Source organism: Schistocerca piceifrons, chromosome 7 (assembly GCF_021461385.2).
Source record: "Schistocerca piceifrons isolate TAMUIC-IGC-003096 chromosome 7, iqSchPice1.1, whole genome shotgun sequence".
In the NCBI taxonomy this organism is placed as follows: Eukaryota; Metazoa; Arthropoda; class Insecta; order Orthoptera; family Acrididae; genus Schistocerca; species Schistocerca piceifrons.
Window position 1 is genome coordinate 321718648 of NC_060144.1, and position 20548 is coordinate 321739195.

Here is a 20548-nt window from a genome sequence, read left to right on the forward strand (position 1 = left end):
TACTGAAAGGATAATACAATATGTAAAGGGAGATGAAAATCTAATAGTCATGGGGAATTGGAATGCAGTTGTAGGGGAAGGAGTAGAAGGAACGGATACAAGAGAATATGGGCTTGGAACAAGGAACGATAGAGGAGAAATACTAATTAGGTTCTGTAATAAATTTCAACTATTCATAGCGAATACACTATTCAAGAATAGCACAAGGAGGAGGTATACTGGGTAAGGCCGTGTAATACGCGAAGGTTTTGTTAGATAAATAACATTATGGTCAGGCAGAGGTTCCGAAATCAGATATTGGTTTGTAAAGCGTACCCAGGAACAGATACAGACTCAGATTACAATATAGTAGTGATGAAGACTGGACTGAAGATTAAGAGATTAGTCAAGAAGAATCAGTACACAAAGACGTAGGAATCGGAAGCACTAAGGAATAACGAGATACGTTTAAGTTCCCTAATGTTATTGTTGCAGCAATAACTAACAGTTCAGTAGGCACAATAGTTGAGAAGGAATGAATATCTCTAAAAAGGCAATCACAGAAGTTGCAACGAAAAACGTAGGTACAACGGAGGTAACTGCGAAGAGACCATGGGTAACAGAAGAAATACTTCAGTTGATCGATGAAAGAAGGAAGTACAAAAATGTTCAGGGAAATTTTGGAATACAGAAGTACAAACGCTGAGGAATGAAATAAATAGGAAGAGCAGGGAAGTTAAGACGAAATGGCTGCATGAAAAACATGAACAAATCGAAAAAGAAAGTCGGAAGGATTGACTCAGCATATAGGAAAGTCAAAGCAACCTTCGCTGAAATTAAAAGCAACGATGGTAACATTAAGAGTGCAAGGGGTTTTCCACTGTTAAATGCAGAGGAGAGAGCGGATAGATAGAAAGAGTACATTGAAGGCCACTATGAGGGGGAAGTTTTGTCTGATGTGTTAGAAGAAGAAACAGGAGTCGATTTAGAAGAGATAGGGGATCCAGTATTAGAATCAGAATTTAAAAGACTTTTGGAGGACTTAAGATCAAATCAGGCAGAAGGGATGGATAACATTCCATCAGAATTTCTAAAATCATTGGGGGAAGTGACAACAAAACTACCATCCACGTTGGTATGTAGAATGTATGAGTTTGGCGACATACCATCTGACTTTCGGAAAAATATCATCCACATAATCATGAAGACTGTAAGGGCTGACAAGTGCGAGAATTATCACACAATCACCTTAACATCTCATGCATCCTAGTTGCTTACAAGAATAATATACAGAAGAATGGAAAAGAAAATTGAGGATGTGTTAGATGACGATCAGTTTGGCTTTTGGAAAGATAAAGGCACCAGAAAGGCAATTCTGACGTTGCGGTTCATTATGGAAGCAAAACTAAAGTGAAGTCAAGATTCATTGAAAGTATTTGTCGACCTAGAAAAAGAGTTCGGCAGTGTAAAATGGTGCAAGATGTTCGAAATTCAGAGAAAAATCGGAGTAAGCTACCAGGAGAGACGGGTAATACGCAATATGAACAAGAGCTGAGAGGGAATAATAAGACTGAACGACCAAGAACGAAGCGCTCTGATTAAAGAGGGTGCACGACAAGGATGTAGTCTCTCGCCCCTACTGTTCAATCTGTACATCGAAGAGGCAATTATGGAAATAAAAGAAAGGTTGAGTAGTGGAATTGAAATTAAGGATGAAAGGATATTAATGATACGATTCGCTGATGACATTGCTATCCTGAGTGAAAGTGAAGAGGAATTGAGGATCTCCTGAATGGAATGAACAGTCTGATGAGTACAGAATATGGAATGAGAGTAAATCGAAGAAAGACGAAAGTAATGGGAAGTAGCAGAAATGAGAACAGCGAGAAACTTAACATCAGGATGATGGTCACGAAGCAGATGATTATAAGATTATAAGGAATTCTGCTACCTCGGCACCAAAATAACCAATGACACACAAAGCAAGAAGGACGTCAAAAGCAGACAAGGACGTGCAAAAATGGTATTCCTGGCCAAGAGAAGTCTACTAGTATCAAACATAGGCCTTAATTTGAGGAAGAAATTTCTGAGAATCTACGTTTGGAGCACAGCACTGTATGGAGTGAAACATGGACTGTGGGGAAAACCGGAACAGAAGTGAATCGAACCGTCTAAGATGTGGTGCTACAGATGAGTGTTGAAAATTAGGTGGACTGATAAGGTGAGGAATGAGGAGGTTCTGCACAAATTCGGAAAACACTGATAAGGAGAAGGGACAGAATGATAGGACATGTATTAAGACATCGGGGAATGACATCCGTGGAACTAGAGGAAGCTGTAGCGGGCAAAAACTGTAGAGAAAGACAGAGATTGGAACACATCCAGCAAATAATTGAGGACCTAGGTTGCAAGTGCTATTCTGAGATGAAGAGGTTGGCAGAAGGGAGAAGGAAAAAAAGTATTAAAATTATGCTTTAAGCCCTGATTATATTACAGTTATCACAAAATAAGTAAAACAGCATTACAATGGAAAGAATTTATATAAACACCCTGCAAAAAGAACATAATTTTCAACATATTACCATACGTGTCAACATAGCTCTTTGTCTTTGTTATGGCCCTAATTCGGCGAGGAAGAGAGTTCACAAGTTGCTTCAACTATCTCACATTCATTGTTGATCAGACCCTCTTGAGCGAACAAATAACGAGAAGGTCGGTTACTACGTTCTACCCCCTGTTCCAAGTAGCTCTCTACATTTCTGTGGGATTAATGCCGTCGCCACACGGGACGAGGCAGCTAACGCTGACGTGCACGCAGACGGATACCCGTCACGGGACACAGAGCGCCGTCGGCAAAGGCCAGGAGCTGATTAACGTGTTTTTGCACTTTTAGCGCCATCAAGCCGGTCATGTCGGATTTATGTGGCTCGCAAACGATATAATTTGTTCACGCAAATGGATGCGCATGGAATTCATGTCCTACTAAAAGGCACATTTGTAAATAATAGATTTCATCTATCAGTCGTCCTTTTGAAATTTTATTGGCAGATCTAGATTTCAGCTAGAAACTAGCCATTCTCAATGCACTATCGTTTTTGATCAATGCAAATACTAGTATTCAATGAACTGTGGATGAAGCCCGACCAACAGGCATTACATGCATTGATCAAAAATGATAGTGCACTGAGAATGGCTAGTTTCTAGCTGAAATCTAGATCTGCCAATAAGATTTCAAAAGGACGACTGATAGCTGAAATCTATTATTTACAAGTCAATATAACAGTTGCTGCGTGCAACAGCCTCCTGAATGGAAGGTAACCTGATAAAATGCACATTTCCTTTTTTGACGATATGCTAATCATGTTGTTATGTCTGTGGCGTACAGAAATAAAAACTTCGATAAACGCGGACGTGTAATAAGACAAAAGGAAAGATACATGTCTACTCCAGGAGGGACATCAGCTTACAAATGTTCACCTAATGGGACGAACTCCCTCATGATAGAGAGCGCACTTATAACATCAAATACTACAGAAATTATCTCTACAGATTTCGTGGGAAACTCCATAAGATTTTAGAAAATGCGAAGGTAGAAAAAAAAATTGGATGCATCATGACGCGAAACCTCTTCCATTCCAACTCGTAATGCCTCAACCAACTATGCTTTACTTTTTTCTTTATAAGTAAAAAGAAAACTGCCATCTTAGTACGGCGAGCAAAATCTGTTCTTCACGTAAATGAATGTAAATAGAAATCGTCTATTTTAAAATGTCTTCTTGTGCAACTAAAATTGGCTCCTTCCCAAATAAGGGAAAAGATACGAATAATATTGATAGTAACTTAAGGATTCTTTTGTACCTTGTACTGAAACTTTTTTTTCCTATCTCAGCGTACTGCCTGTATCAAATTTCTTCTTCTTGAATGTTTGAGTTTGCAGTTTTTTCCACATCCTATCTTAATTTGAGTAGTATGTCAGTTTCCAGATGTTGGTGTTCTGAGTGTGGTGTCTCCTTGTTCTGAGAAAGACAAGCTGCGATTTTTTCATGTGCTTGTGATATGTTATTTAGTACTAGGTACTGACTCAAAAGAAATTGATTCGCTTCTGCATCATAATTTTCAACATGTCACCATATGTGTCAACATAATCGCTTTTTCCACTTATCTTTGCATGTTCATATTCCATACAAGCACAGTACTCTTCAAGTATTGGTGATATAAGCAGCGGTGTAATCCAACCGGCGGCATTATGGTTCCTGCAGGGTTATCTTTTTTTCTGGCCTTGTTAACTGATGTGGACGTTGTGCGGATCCTGTGCCGTGATCAGCATGTGAATTAAGGTGTCCACGTGACAGCATGTGGCGCAGACTGGTGTTGGTTCAGGTGGATGACGTGGAACATCTCATTGGTGATAACTTTGTCGTTACTGATTAGATACCATGTAGATCGGACGCGTGGTGGTAATACACAATTATGGTTACTTCTCCAGATGGTGTTCCATTTAGCTTGCTGCTATTTTTGAATGTGACTGTTTTCTCTGTCATCTGCTGTGAGAAAGGTATAAATTCTCGTGTTGGTCTAAGGTGGACGGATGTTGTCAACTTTTCGTGTATAGATAACTAAACTCATTGTAGTAGAGTCTAATACGCGAAAGGTTATTGATAACATAATTTCGTTTATTGGTAGCATTATACTGCATGGCCTCCATTATGACGTTAAGTTATTAATTAAGCTCGGTGTGTCATTGGTGATAGTTTTACGCATGCGGATGTTCAGTAATGTCCGACATTTATGTCTGGTACTGCTGAGACCACGTACTCCTCGTGATGTTGGTAACATCAGCGTTCCATAGCTGTAGATAGTCTAATTGTGTGCACTCTTTACAGGAGATCCAAGTCCCTGTCAGGATAAATTCATGTTGTGGCTGTGATCTAGTGTAACATGTCTGTCCTGTTTTTTGTCGCCACCACATCTGGTACCGCGCCCCAGTAAACTCCGTGCTGTGTTCTCGTTGCACGTCAATCGAGATGGGTAGCATCACCAATGCCTCCTCCTATATGGAGCATCGTCGGCTTTCTCTTGTTTAGCTGCGCACCGACGAAGGTGTTAAAGGCGTTTAAGTTCCCCACTACCGTCAGATTTGCTATGGATTTAACTGCAAAGCAAACGTAGTCAGCATAAGCAAAGGAAGGCACTTTCTCCGTTCCGATGTTGATTGCAAGTGATCACTGGTTGATGCGTAGAACGCCATTGCTAGGGGACAACCTTGCCTATTAGATATCGTAAATACACACACAAAAAACAATTTTGCATCACCTTGGTTCCGAGAATTCCGTAACCTGTATAGAAAATTGGAACAGAGAGCAAATTGGAATAGAGATGAACATAAACATCATTTCCGCCGTTTTTATTGCTCATGAAAACCACACATTGCGTGTTGTACAGCCATACAGCGAGGCCTTCAGGGGTGATGGTCCAGATTGCTGTACAAACCGGTACCTCTAATACCGAGTAGCACGTCCTCATGCATTGATGCATGCCTGTATTAGTTGTGGCATACTATCAACAAGCTCATCAAGGCACTATTGGTCCGGATTGTCCCACTCCTCAGCGGCAATCCCTCAGATCCCTCAGAGTGGTTGATGGGTCACGTCGTCCATGAACAGCCCTTTTCAATCTATCCCAGGCATGTTCGCTAGGGCTCATGTCTGTATGACATGCTGGCTACTCAAGTCGAGCGATGTCGTTATCCTGAAGCAAGTCATTCACAAGATGCCCACGATGGGGGAGCGAATTGTAGTCCATGCAGACGAATGCCTCGCCATTATGCTGCTGGTATGGTTGCTATTTCGGTCGGAGGTTGGCATTCATGTATCGTACAGCCCGTTACAGCGTCTTCCATGACTAACAGCGGTGTACATTGGCCCCACATAATGCCACCGCAAAACAGCAGGGATCATCCACCTTGCTGCACTCGCTGGACAGTGTGTCTAAGGCATTCAGCCTGACGGGGTTGCCTCCAAACACGTCTCCGACGATTGTCTGATTGAAGGCATATGCTACACTCATCAGTGAAGAGAGAGTGATGCCAGTCTTGAGCACATCATTCGGCATGTTGTTGGGCCCATCTGTAACGCGCCGTGTGGTGTCGTGGTTGCTAAGATGGACCTCGTCATGGACGTCGGGAATGAAGTTGCGCATCATGCAGCCTATTGTGCACATTTTGAGTCGTAACACGACGTCCTGTGCCTGCACGAAAAGCATTATTCAACACGGTGGCGTCACTGTCAGGGTTCCTCCGAGCCATAATCCTTTGGTAGCGGTCATCCACTGCAGCAGTAGTTCTTGAGTGGCCTGAGCGAGGCATGCCATCGACAGTTCCTGTCTCTCTGTATCTCCTCCATGTCCGAACAACATCGCTTTGGTTCACTACGAGACGCCGGGACACTTGTCTTGTTGAGAGACCTTCCTCGCTCAAAGTAACAATGCGGACGCGATCGAACCGCGGTATTGACCGTTTAGGCATGGTTGAACTACAGACAACACGAGCCGTATACGTCCTTCCTGGTGGAATGACTGGAACTGATCGGCTGTCGGGCCAGGCACTGCTCATGTATGGTGGTTTACGTCTTTGTGCGGGTTTAGTGACATCTCTGAACAGTCAAAGGGACTGTGTCTGTGTACAATACCCACAGTCAACGTCTGTCTTCAGGAGTTCTGGGAACCGGGATGATGCAAAACTTTGTTTGATGTGTGTGTTGTTTTGTCAGCCAGGTGGCCAATAATCAAGATATTTGATGTATTGAAACGAATTGCTGCAGTAGTTTGACGAAACGTTAGCCGAAACTGAGAGCTGCTCGGAAAGTAAGGACCGATCGGTCGCGAAATGGAAACCGTAGTGATAATCAAAAATGTTTTATTTGCAACAGTTTGCTATACCTTCCATCTACTTCTTTACATAGGCGCCCCTCCGACTTAGACATTTATCGTAGTATTGTACCAACTTTCCAACGCCCTATCATAAAAAACAGCTGCCTGTGGTTTCTCTACGCTGGTCTGCAGTTCGTGGTATGCACCTAAACGTCTTCATAGCCAGCGGTTCACGTGAGCAGAGAGCCAAGTCCGGAATGCATGGTGGTTGATCAAACACGTTCCACCTAAAACTCTGCAGGGGTGTCCTCATTGCCGCTGTAGTGTGCGGCCAAGAATTTTCATGAAGAAAGAAATGCTTGAGAGTTACGTTATGTGGGGTTGCATGAAATCAGGAGAAATCTCTCGGCAGGACCCATACTTAGTGCGAGACTCTGTTGGTCTAGGCATCTTTACGTGTTCACTGTGTGCTCAGAACTAAAAAGAGATTCGTGAAACGATTGACAGGCTTGCTAGAGACACTGCTCAACACATCTGTGCAAAGCATCATCGGATTTTCACTGTCATTTCCATTTCGAGACCGATTGGAGCTTACTTCCCGAACAGCCCTCGTAAGCATTGATGAATTCTCTTGGCACAACTACTTGAAGATACTAACCTATCTACACTCATACTCATAAATTAAGGGTAACTGCAGAATGTGGTGTCACACAAGGTGGCACTACACAAAACCGGCGCTAATGCATAGGCACATAGGGAACACGCACGACACAGATCTGTAAGTCCATGGTATTGGTGATAAGTTGATAAAACAGTCCCGAAACACATGTGCTACAAAACGCCACTGTTTCTTGCTCATGTGCCCCGACTTCAATATAGGATACGATCACCATGCACACGTACACAGGCCACACAACGGGTTGGCATACTCTGGATCAGGTGGTCGAGCAGCTGCTGGGATATAGCCTCCCATTCTTGCACCAGTGCCTGTCGGAGCTCATGAAGTGTCATAGGGGTTTGAAGACGTGCAGCGATATGTCGACCGAGAGTATCCCAGACGTGCCCGATGGGGTTTAGGTCTGGAAAAAAATCTGGCCACTCCATTCGCCATTCAAGGTATTCCTCCACGATGGCAGCTCGGTGGGGCCGTGCGTTATCATCCTTCAGGAGTTAGGTGGGACCCACTGCACCCCAGAAAAGACAGACATACTGGTGCACAATGACGTCCCGATTCACATGATTTGTTACAGTTCCTCTGTCAAAGACATGCAGGGGTATACGTGCACAAATCATAATCCAACCCCACACCATCAAACCACGACCTCCACACGTCTATCTTTCAAGGACATTAAGGGGTTGGTATCGGGTTCCTAGTTCACGCCAGATGAAAACCCAGCGAGAATCAATGTTGAGACTATACCTGGACTCGTTCGTGAACATATCCTGGGACCACTGTTCCAATGACCATGTACTGTGTTCTTGACACCAGGCTTTAAGGGCTCTCCTGTTACCAGGGGTCAGTTGAATGCCCTTGCAGGTCTCTGGGCGAATAAACCAAGTCTGTTCAGTCGTCTGTAGACTGTGTGTCTGGAGGCAACCGTAAGGTCCCGAGCAAGGCTACTTGCAGTACTCCATGGCCGTCTGCGGGCACTGATGGTGGGATATCGGTCTTCTTGTGGTGTTGTATACTGTGGACGTCCCGTACTGTAGCGCCTGGAAGCGTTTCCTGTCTGCTGTAATCGTTGTCATAATCTTGAGATCACACAGAGGGCCCGTGCTCCGATCAGCTGTTTTTGACCAGCCTCCAGTCGCCCTAATATTCTACCCCTCATAACGTCATCAGTATGTGTTCTTTGAGCCATTTCAACACACTGTCACCACTAGCACGTCTGAAAAGGTCTGCACACTTACTCGCTGCACCGTACTCTGACACGTACCAACACACCTTTGCGTATGTGGGCTGCAGCCAGCACCACTGTGCGACGACTACAGGTCAAATGCACCGCATGGTCATACTCCGAGGTGATTTAAACCCGCAGTCCGCCCACCAGAGTGTTGTTTCAGCCTGTATCAGCATTATCCTCAATTTATGAGCATGAGTGTAGAAACATACTACTCCTAGTAGTTATAATTGTTAGTCTGCAGATGAAGTACATACCGATATAACGTTGTTCAGTACACTGTCCTCAGTCATCAACAAAAAAATCTGCTCTCGTATTCCTAAAACCCTGTATATAGCGCTCAAAAGCGACAAGTGTCCTTTATAGAGGTGTGTAAAATTTTGCAAATTAAGGTGAGGTGTTTGATTTGATCTGAGGACCTGGAGATCTCAATATCTCCAGAATAAAGCACTGAGTAAATAAATAAATAAAGTTTGTACCTATCGATGCCTGAAGAAGGAGTTGTGCGACATAAAAGAATGCTGGAGGGCATATTTCTACATCTGAAAGATGATGTTTATTCAGATCTCTTGCCAGTCTCGTAAGAGTTGCGCTAGTAGCGCCACTATGACGATGCGGATTAAGTTTGCTTCAAATACACGCACCAACGGTCGTGGGTATACGAGGTGCATTCAAGTTCTAAGGCCTCTGATTTTTTTTCTCCGGACTGGAAAGAGATAGAAACATGCGCATTGTTTTAAAATGAGCCCGCGTTCATTGTCAATACGTCCCAGAGATGGCAGCACCGTACCGCAGATGGAATTTTACCGCCAGTGGCGAGAATGAGAACTGTTTTAAATACTTAAAATAGCGACGTTTTCCTTACTTGAACAGCGTGCAATCATTCGTTTTCTGAATTTGCGTGGTGTGAAACCTACTGAAATTCATCGACAGTTGAAGGAGACATGTGGTGATGGAGTTATGGATGTGTCGAAAGTGCGTTCGTGGGTGCGACAGTTTAATGAAGGCAGAACATCGTGTGACAACAAACCGAAACAACCTCGGGCTCACACAAGCCGGTCTGACGACATGATCGAGAAAGTAGAGAGAATTGTTTTGGGGGATCGCCGAATGACTGTTGAACAGATCGCCCCCAGAGTTGGCATTTCTGTGGGTTCTGTGCACACAATCCTGCATGACGACCTGAAAATGCGAAAAGTGTCATCCAGGTGGGTGCCACGAATGCTGACTGACGACAACATGGCTGCCCGTGTGGCATGTTGCCAAGCAATGTTGACGCGCAACGACAGCATGAATGGGACTTTCTTTTCGTCGGTTGTGAGAATGGATGAGACGTGGATGCCATTTTTCAATCCAGAAACAAAGCGCCAGTCAGCTCAATGGCAGCACACAGATTCATCGCCACCAAAAAAATTTCGGGTAACCGCCAGTGCTGAAAAAATGATGGTGTCCATGTTCTGGGACAGCGAGGGCGTAATCCTTACCCATTGCGTTCCAAAGGGCACTACGGTAACAGGTGCATCCTACGAAAATGTTTTGAAGAACAAATTCCTTCCTGCGCTGCAACAAAAACGTCCGGGAAGGGCTGCGCGTGTGCTGTTTCACCAAGACAACGCACCCGCACATCGAGCTAACGTTACACAACAGTTTCTTCGTGATAACAACTTTGAAGTGATTCCTCATGCGCCCTACTCACCTGACCTGGCTCCTAGTGACTTTTGGCTTTTTCCAACAATGAAAGACACTCTCCGTGGCCGCACATTCATCAGCCGTGCTGCTATTGCCTCAGCGATTTTCCAGTGGTCAAAACAGACTCCTAATGAAGCCTTCGCCGCTGCCATGGAATCATGGCGTCAGCGTTGTGAAAAATGTGTACATCTGCAGGGCGATTATGTCGAGAAGTAACGCCAGTTTCATCAATTTCGGGTGAGTAGTTAATTAGAAAAAAAAAAAATCGGAGGCTTTAGAACTTGAATGCACCTCGTAAGTTACCTTTGAGCCTGGACGTGATGAGTAGATGTTAATCAAGAACACCATTAAGGTGACAAACATCTCATTCAGTTTGAATTAGGTCGTATAATAGGGCTACGAGAAGGATGTTTCTTCTGAGATATTGCTGAAAGACGTGGCAGAAATGTAGCTACTGTACAAGACTGCTGGGAGCGGTAGTCACGAGAATGTAAGGGTACAGGAAGACTGGGCTCCGGACGCTCACGTGGCACTGCCGGGAGGGAAGATCATCGTGTTCAGCGTATGGCTCTGGAGCATCGTTCAGCATCTGCAACAACAATTTGAGCAGAATTTGGCATCACAGTGACACAACGAACGGTGACTAATCGGTTACTTCAAGGACAACTCCGAGGCAGATGCCATCTAGCATGCATCCCACTGACCGGAAACCACTACCACTTGCGATTTCAGTGCTGTCAAGCTAGAGCTCATTGGAGGGCAGGGCGGAGGTCTTTTTGGTTTTCAGATGAAAGCTGGTCCTGCTTCAGTGCCAGTGACAGTCGTGTTTGGTTAGAAGGAGGCCAGCTGATGGCCTGAAACCAACCTCTCTGCGTGCTACACGCACGACCTACAGCTGGATTTTGTTTTTAAGAAGTGGAGCCCCTCCACGCCCACACCGGCATCATGGCCAACTCAAAAGGTCTACTGCCATCTGTGCATAAGGGTTAGTGTTCACTAAAGTGAGGTGTCGCAGGATGTGGGTACTGCGATGTTTGCGTACGTCTGGTTAAGGTTAACCATTAATACGTGCTCATCTGGAGACAGATTGGGTCGAAAGTCGAACGAAGGGAAGCGGTCAGAGGGAAAAAAGTGTCAGGGCAAGCGCCAAGGGAAAAAACCTCTACGATAGTTAGGTCGGGTAATAAGAGCAGTAGCGGATGTCTTGCGGACTGCGATAGGTCATGCAAAGATGAGTTAAGTTAGAAGCGGGTGCCATGCAATCGGATACCATCTCATGCCAAGTGTTCGTCATAAGAGATCAGTCCGTGACGATATTGCAGCACTGTGTGCTAGAGTTTGAGCTGTGACAGCCCAACGCCGTGCTGTCAGTGGTGACTTCGCGCGGGGGAGGGTCCAGGTCGTCCATCGGTGTCTGGTGGGCGTGCGTCGAAGCCAAGCGCGGCGGCTGAGTCTTTCCCGTGTGGCGGACGACGTAGCCCATGCCCTTGAGCGTCCTGATCGCCCCGGTAGCCCACTCGTCAGAGCAGAGCTGCTCGGAGCCGACAGGCTTCGGCGTTGTTGCGGCGCGTTCCGTCTTCTTCGGTGTCCAGTGTGTCCGCCGCGGTGTGTCCTTCCGCCGGCTGCTCCGTCAGGGGAGCGGCGGCTGGCGTCTTCTCTTCGCCTGTGGCGTCCGCACAGGTGTCGTGCGCCATCTGCGAGCGCAATTGCCGCAGTTGGCTGCATGCCTCCTCCGTCTCTGCAGTCAGGGTGGCCTTAAAGGCTGCCGTATCCGCGTCCATGGCTGCTTTGGAGTTATGGTCTGGATTGCGATATTGTTTGACAACAGGAACATTCTCGTGGTTGTTCCAAGCGACCTGAGTGCAAATTTGTAGTCATTCTGGTGCTTCGACCTGTTGTGACACCATTCATGAACAGCACTCTGCGGCGTGTTTTCCAACAGGACAACGCTCGCCCACCTACCGCTTTTATAGCCCAACAAGCTCTACAGAGTGCCGACACGTTATCTTGGCCTGCCCGACCACCGGATCTGCCTCCAATCGAGCACATATGAGACATCATCGGACGACAACTCTAGCGTTGTCCATCACAAACAGCATTAACCAACCGTTCCTGTATTGACCGACCAAGTGCAACAAGCTTGGAAACCCAACCCACAAACTGACCTTCGGCACCTATACAACACAACGCAAGCGTCCTTGCATGCTCGCATTCAACATTTTAGCATTTACACCGGTTATTAATGTACCAGCATTTCACATTTGCTATGGCTTATTTCACACTTGCATTAAGCTGCGATTTGCAATGTTAATCACTTAAAAATGTTACCTAGACAAATGTGTTCCCGTAATTTAATTAGTCTACATTAATTACTTTTTGCTGCTGCGATTTTTCCCCTTCAGTGCAGAGTAACGTTGTTTAAGTTGAAAGGGTACAGTACTGCCCAACATAGAAAAGACGTGCAACAACATACTTTGTTGTTCTTGTCAGAACAGCGTTTTTTGTAGAATAACACAATTTTATTTAATACACCGAAGCCAGTTACCAACGTAGGAAAGAAGGGCAATTTGTATGTTTAATTATTCAGATGTGCACTTCCTTGAAATAGATCCCTGAATCCAGTTTGGTAATGTTTGTGAATTGAATGAATGGCTGGTCGTCTGCTGCACAGATAGTGAAGGTAGATACTGTAATCATCTTTGAGACGGTTCTCTGGTCACCTTTGGCCGAACCAAAGAGAGGAAGTAGACCAGAGCACCAGAGGGCCTGGAATGTGGCTGACCAATACGGTGGCAAGGCCCTCCCTCACTTCTGCGGAAGCGCGGGATGACCGCATGAACGGCCACGTTTCAGCACTCTGTCGCTGGTTCCTGAGGTGTGAAGACGTGTTCTATGTGTGCTCCAGAAAAACGAAGTTAAATGAAAATGGTATGCAAGTAGAATATTTAGGTGTAGGTGAACTAATAATTTCTCTTTTCAGAAACTTTTGGTGGGAGGCTGATGTAAATTGTTCTGAGAAAGATAGGCAGATAAAAATTCATGGAGAACATAGGATTCTTCGGAAGTGACAAAGAAACGACGTGTTGTAATGATAAGACGAAATACTAGCGTGTGGTAGTATTAAGATGAAATACTTGCGTGTCTAAATCTAAGTTGAAAATAATTAAGATTTCCGTGTGCAGAACTTGAATTAGAGACAAGCACTTCCACATGGTGAGTACAGTGTGAGTATCAACCTGACTATGAGACAATAAAAAGAATTAGAAGTGCTTGTGCTAGCATTCAGTTGAGGATCCATGTGTGAAACAAATAAGATACCAAAACTTCCATTATGAGATACATTCGTGTGATGCCAGTTTGATATTCAGATACTCCGAGAGTGAAGTAAGGTGAGTCAGCCATCTACCCGGCAACACCATGAGGGTTGAATTGCACAGGGAGATGTGCAAAAATCCTCCAGAGTTTTTGGTAGGAAAATTATTAAGTGGGTCAGTGACGTGTGAATCTGGGATGACTATTGTTTGGTGTGGGAAAGCAGAACGAGTATAAAACCAAACATTTTGTTTGTAGAGATGTGTTTTATACTGTTAGTGTGATTTATTATGTGTATTTAATCTGTGTGATTTGCATGAGACAGTAGCGAATTTAGTGGGTCAAGCATGATTTTCCCTAGTACAGCACGAAAGTTAGTAAATTCGTTATGTTGCTAATGAATGAGAGTATGAGAGTGTGGGAGAGAATGAAGTAGCAAAAGATTCCTTACCAATCCAGAAAGTGCACAGTAGAAATAGACAGAAACATTACGAGACCATAGTATAATGCCCATTGGGTGGAGAATCACTTGTTTTACTATTGTGTTTAAGTGTAATGCAAGATATTTTGCAACATTAGCATGAAAGAATTTATTGCAATAAAAGTGGAGATATATCAGACAAATAGTGGTCTTGTTTATTGAGTTGTGGGTAGCCATTTTGTTGAATTATTTCACCATAACCTCCATTTTCTTGCGGGGATGTCCAAGTTTTGGATAAAATATGTACCACAGGAAGGAAACGTGGCCTTGCCAGAGTGGAGTGAGTCCATCAGAAATGTGCACTAGCTATTAGCCAGATGTGTTATCCATTCCGTTGCATTAAAAAGTAAGGACGAGAATAAATTATAGCTTAACTGATAGGCACTACGGCTCATATTTCGAGCATAGTTTCAGTGGGTACGATAATCATGAAAATATTTCTGATGCACTCGCTTGGCAACCCACTCCTCTAGTGGGCCTGACTATTAGATGCCACGGAATGGGGTAGGAACCTCCCTAAGTGTATTAATGTTTAAATGTGTGGATCAATATGTCGTACTGTGACGCGTGCATGTATTGGTGGCAGTAGCGATTGGTCTTGACCATGTGCTGACGTGCGCAGGACCCGCAGCCGGCTCCCTCGTGGTCCGGGGTTCGAGACGCGCTTACCCTCGCGCGAGGCTGCCCCCAGACCGACTACGACGGCTCCGAAGACTGCCTCTACCTCAACGTGTATGTGCCGGCTACGGGGAGTGGTCCTTTCCCCGTCATGGTCTACATTCACGGTGGCGGCTTCTCAAAGGGTTTTTCCTTCAATGGTACTCCACACTATTTCGTGGAGAAGGGCGCTGTGTTGGTCACAATCGCCTATCGTCTCGGCGCCCTTGGTAAGTAAATCGTTTTATTTGCTTCAGGACAGGCGTTAGCTACGAATATTTTCGAGAAATCCAGAAGGTTCTGGTCTTAAGGGAAATCGATTAGGGCGATTAAACCAACACAGAATCGTGCGACGCCGAAATGAGCACAGCAAGAGACAAATCGAAATCTTACGATCGATACTTAAAAAATGTGTTTATGATGGTATATCATCCTGCGCTTTCGCTGTTTGGCAATATTAGCAAATTTCGAAACCACTGGAATGAAACAGAAATTAATATATTTTCAGGAGGGAGTGCCCAACAGCTTTTATACATTTGAAAAATGTCGTATTATCGTCTTGAGCTGCTGGTAAAATACTTTATTTATACAACCAGTTTCAATCGTCTGACCATCATCAAGTTCATAGAATTATTCACAGCATCATGTTAGAAGAAATATAAACTCGTTATTGCCAGTTCATAAAAACATAGACAATACACTGTCATCCTATCGCAATATAAATTACGTCGTTGATCTTTAAGAACTCACGTTAAAACTGCAATCCTGTTATGAACGTGTGATCTCCGCATCACAGTTTTTATAGATTTTCGACATAATTTCTATTAAAATATGGTGACAGTCTATTGTTAATGGATTTATCACCACCGCTGCCACCAATCATCTGCCAAGTCTTCAGCAATATCACATGATGCTGCGAGTACTTTTATGAACATGATGACGGTCAGACGACTGAAAAGGTTGTATATATAATTTAACCAGTAGCTTAAGGCTGTAATGTGACATTTTTCGGATAGTTAATACGCTCAAAAGCTTGGCTTACATACTTTCTCCCAAAAAAGAACTCAGTTCATGTGCTGTAACCACGACATAGAAAAATTGTCCACAAAGTATCGTTGATTCGAGGGAGTTCCGTACTTAATATTCCTATGCGAGTTCCTTGAATCTACTGTGGAAGAAATAAAAATGGAACAGAGAATTTCTCTATAGAAATTCAAGCACACAATACAAAAAACAAACTCTACAACATAATTATCAAATCATAAGGCCTGTATGCCTGCAAAAATCTTATATTCATATATATGGGGCGAGCAAGATACACTATTGGCCATTAAAATTGCTACACCAAGAAGAAATGCAGATGATAAACGGGTATACATTGGACAAATATATTATACTAGAACTGACATGTGATTACATTTTCACGCAATTTGGATGCATAGATCCTGAGAAATCAGTACCCAGAACAACCACCTCTGGCCGTAATAACGGCCTTGATACGCCTGGGCATTGAGGCAAACAGAGCTTGGATGGCGTGTACAGGTACAGCTGCCCTTGCAACTTCAACACGATACCACAGTTCATCAAGAGTAATGACTGGCGTATTGTGACCAGCCAGTTGCTCGACCACCATTGACCAGACGTTTTCAATTGGTGAGAGACCTGGAAAATGTGCTGGCCAGGGCAGCAGTCGAACATTTTCTATATCCAGAAAGGCCCGTACAAGACATGCAACATGCGGTCGTGCATTATCCTGTTGAAATGTAGGGTTTCGCAGGGATCGAATAAAGGGTAGAGCCACGGGTCGTAACACATCTGAAATGTAACACCCACTGTTCAAAGTGCCGTCAATGCGAACAAGAGGTGACTGAGACCTGTAACCAATGGCACCCCATACCATCACGCCGAGTGATACGCCAGTATGGCGATGACGAATACGCGGTTCTAATGTGCGTTCTTCGTGATGCCACCAAACACAGATGCGACTATCATGATGCTGTAAACAGAACCTGGATTCATCCGAAAAAATGACGTTTTGCCATTCGTGCACCCAGGTTCGTCGTTGAGTACACCATCGCAGGCGCTCCTGTCTGTGATGCAGCGTCAAGGGTAACCGCAGCCATGGTCTCCGAGCTGATAGTCCGTGCTGCTGCAAACATCGTCGAACTGTTCGTGCAGATGGTTGTTGTCTTGCAAAGGTCCGCATCTGTTGGCTCAGTGATCAAGATGTGGCTGCACCAGCCATTACAGTCATGCGGATAAGATGCCTGTCATCTCGACTGCTAGTGATACAAGGCCGTTGGGATCCAGCACGGCGTTGCGTATTACCCTCCTCAACCCATCGATTCCATATTCTGCTAACAGTCATTGGATCTCGACCAACGCGAGCAGCAATGTCGCGATACGATAGACGGCAATCGCGATAGGCTACAATCCGACCTTTATCAAAGTCGGAAACGTGATGGTACGCATTTCTGCTCCTCACACGGGGCATCACAACAACGTTTCACCAGGCAACGCCGGTCAATTGCTGTTTGTGTATGAGAAATCGGTTGGAAACTTCCCTCGTGTCAGCACGTTGTAGGTGTCGCCACCGGCGCCAGCCTTGCGTGAATGCTCTGAAAATCTAATCATTTGCATATCACAGCATCTTTTTCCTGTCGGTTATATTTCGCGTCTGTAGCACGTCATCGTCGTGGTGTAGCAATTTTAATGGCCAGTAGTGTGTTTCCGTTAGAGCGTTGTTCCGATGCGGGTATATAAAAACCGACGTGTAGGTATTTGTGTCTTTTCGACGTGCGTGCGGTAAATGCAAGTATGTGAACTATGACGACGTTATTACCAAATGCATTCAAACGGGAGCAATGTGCTGTTATTTTTCTTAGCTGCCGAAAGGCAAACGCCGGTGGACATCCAAGGGAGGAAGGAGAATTTGTATAGGGGAGATGTCTCCCGAAAACCACCGTAGTGGAATGGTGTGCCAAGTTTCGTGCTGGTTACGATTCGACACAAGGTCTGGGAGGGAATCAGAAGTTCCGCCAAGCCAAGTGGGAGACACTCGAGCACCCGCCCCAGAGTCCCTATCTCTCCCAATGCGAATAACACGCATTCGGTCCCTAAATGAAGGCATGTAGAGTCGACGACTCCTGTCGGACAGGTATGTGCAGGAGGCACTTATGGATCTCTCCACTCAGCTGGACACGGTATTTCACCAAACTGATATCTTGAACCTGGTGCACCGGTGGGATGATTGCCTCGAAAGACTGTATACCAATTAGGTTCCTTTCGGAGTATGGTGATGCATTAGCTCCATACTTAACAATCATATACAACCTTTCGCTAGACGAAATATCCGTACCCAAAGACCGCAAAGTTGCACAGGTCACACCGATATTCAACAAAGGCAGTAGGAGTAATCCACTAAATTACAGTCCCATATCGTTAACGTCGATATGCAGCAGGATTTTAGAACATTTATTGTGTTCGAACATTATGAATTACCTCGAAGGAAACGGTCTATTGACACACTGTCAACATGGGTTTAGAAAACGTCGTTCCTGTGAAACACAACTATCTCTCTATTCACCCGAAGTGTTGAGTGCTATTGACAAGGGATTTCGGATCGATTCCGTATTTATGGATTTCCGGAAGGCTTTTGACACTGTACCACACAAGCGGCTCGTAGTGAAATTGCGTGCTTATGGAATATCGTCTCAGTTATGTGACTGGATTTGTGATTTCCTGTCAGAGAGGTCACAGTTCGTAGTAATTGACGGAAAGTCATCAAGTAAAACAGAAGTGATTTCTGGCGTTCCCCAAGGTAGTGTTATAGGCCCTTTGCTGTTCCTTATCTATATAAACGATTTTGGAGACAATCTGAGCAGCCGCCTTCGGTTGTTTGCAGTTGACCCTGTCGTTTATCGACTAATAAAGTCATCAGAAGATCAAAACAAACTGCAGAACGCTTTAGAAAAGATATCTAAATGGTGCGAAAAGTGTCAGTTGACCCTAAATAACAAAGAGTGTGAGGTGATCCACATGAGTGCTAAAAGGAACTCGTTAAACTTCGGTTACACGATAAATCAGTCTAACCTAAAAGCCGAAAATTCAACTAAATACCTAGATATTACAATTACGAACAACTTAAATTGGAAGGAACACATAGAAAATGTTGTGGGGAAGGCTAACCAAAGGCTGCGTTTTATTGGCAGAACACTTAGAAAATATAACAGATCTACTAAGGAGACAGCCTACACTACGCTTGTCCGTCCTCTTTTAGAATACTGCTGCGCGATGTGGGATCCTTACCAGATAGGACTGACGGAGTACATCGAAAAACTTCAAAGAAAGGCAGTATGTTTTGTATTATCGCGAAATATGGGAGAGAGTGTCACAAAAATGATACAGGAGCTGGACTGGAAATCATTAAAAGAAAGGGGTTTTTCGTTGCAACGGAATCTTCTCACGAAATTCCAATCACCAACTTTCCCCTCTGAATGCGAAAATATTTTGTTGACACCGACCAATGTAGGGAGGAACGGTCACCACGATAAAATAAGGGAAATCAGAGCTCGTACGGGAAGATATAGGTGTTCATTCCTTCCGCGCGCTGTACGAGATTGGAATAATAGAGAATTGTGAAGGTGGTTCGATGAACCCTCTGCCAGGCACCTTAGTGTGATTTGTGGAGTACCCATGTAGATGTAGATGCAGACGTAGAATCCTCACGGCAATTTTGCGTGATCGGCATACCGATTGTGGACTGTACTGACTTCGAACGGAAAGGTGTTGATCGTCCCTTGTAGGAGGTGATATGTGAGATATGCTGGGTGAGAACAGATGGATACAAACCAAACTCAAATGAAACAACAGAAAAATTATTCGACATCGCCGCATGGATTCGAAAAAGAACATTGAAGTCTTAGGGGAGCATCCACAAACTCCCAGCAAACTCCCACAAAATTTTAAAATACTCGTACAAGCAACAACTCCGTATTCAACACGTTAAAAACGATCTACATAGAGTTCAGATAAATTCATCGGACGTTTTATACAGAAATAGTACATATAAGGCCGGCCGGGCTGGCCGAGCGGGTTCTAGGCGCTACAGTCTGGAACCGCGCGACCGCTACGGTCGCAGGTTCGAATCCTGCCTCGAGCATGGATGTGTGTGATGTCCTTAGGTTAGTTCGGTTTAAGTAGTTCTAAGTTATGGGGGACTGATGACCTCAGAAGTTCAGTACCATAGTTCTCAGAGCCAATACATATAAGATTTTGACAGATGGGAAGTGCAGTCAGACTGAGACAGAGAAGAAAACAGGTGCAAAACTGAGTTAAGAAAGTAATAGAACTCACAGAAAAAATTAGAGCTGCATGAAAACTCAGAACATCGCATTATCAAGACGTGAGTGATCATCATGGTCCAGTCGCACATTATATACACCGATGTACATTTTTACCACCTGCATAATAGCATGTTGGTCAACTCTTGGAACGCAATGATTCTGCATGGCATGGAATTAAAAACTCCTTGGTAGGTCTCTGGGCGTGTCTGGTTTTTGGAAGTGTCTGGCACAGGGCAGGGCACAGGGCAGGGAATTCCCGTAAAATAGGGTCAGTTGTTTGTGTGGCGGAGCTGGTGACCTATGGCGTCCTAAATGCT

General features: G+C 44.5%; 1 protein-coding gene across 1 annotated transcript in view; it reads left to right on the top strand.

Moving 5' to 3' along the window:
• Positions 1-20548, top strand: part of LOC124805663 (juvenile hormone esterase-like) — a 98531-nt gene that overhangs the window by 47764 nt on the left and 30219 nt on the right. The window contains exon 4 of the mRNA XM_047266231.1: positions 14852-15116. Within this exon, the coding sequence (XP_047122187.1) occupies positions 14852-15116 (265 nt within the window). The remainder of the gene's footprint in view (positions 1-14851; positions 15117-20548) is intronic.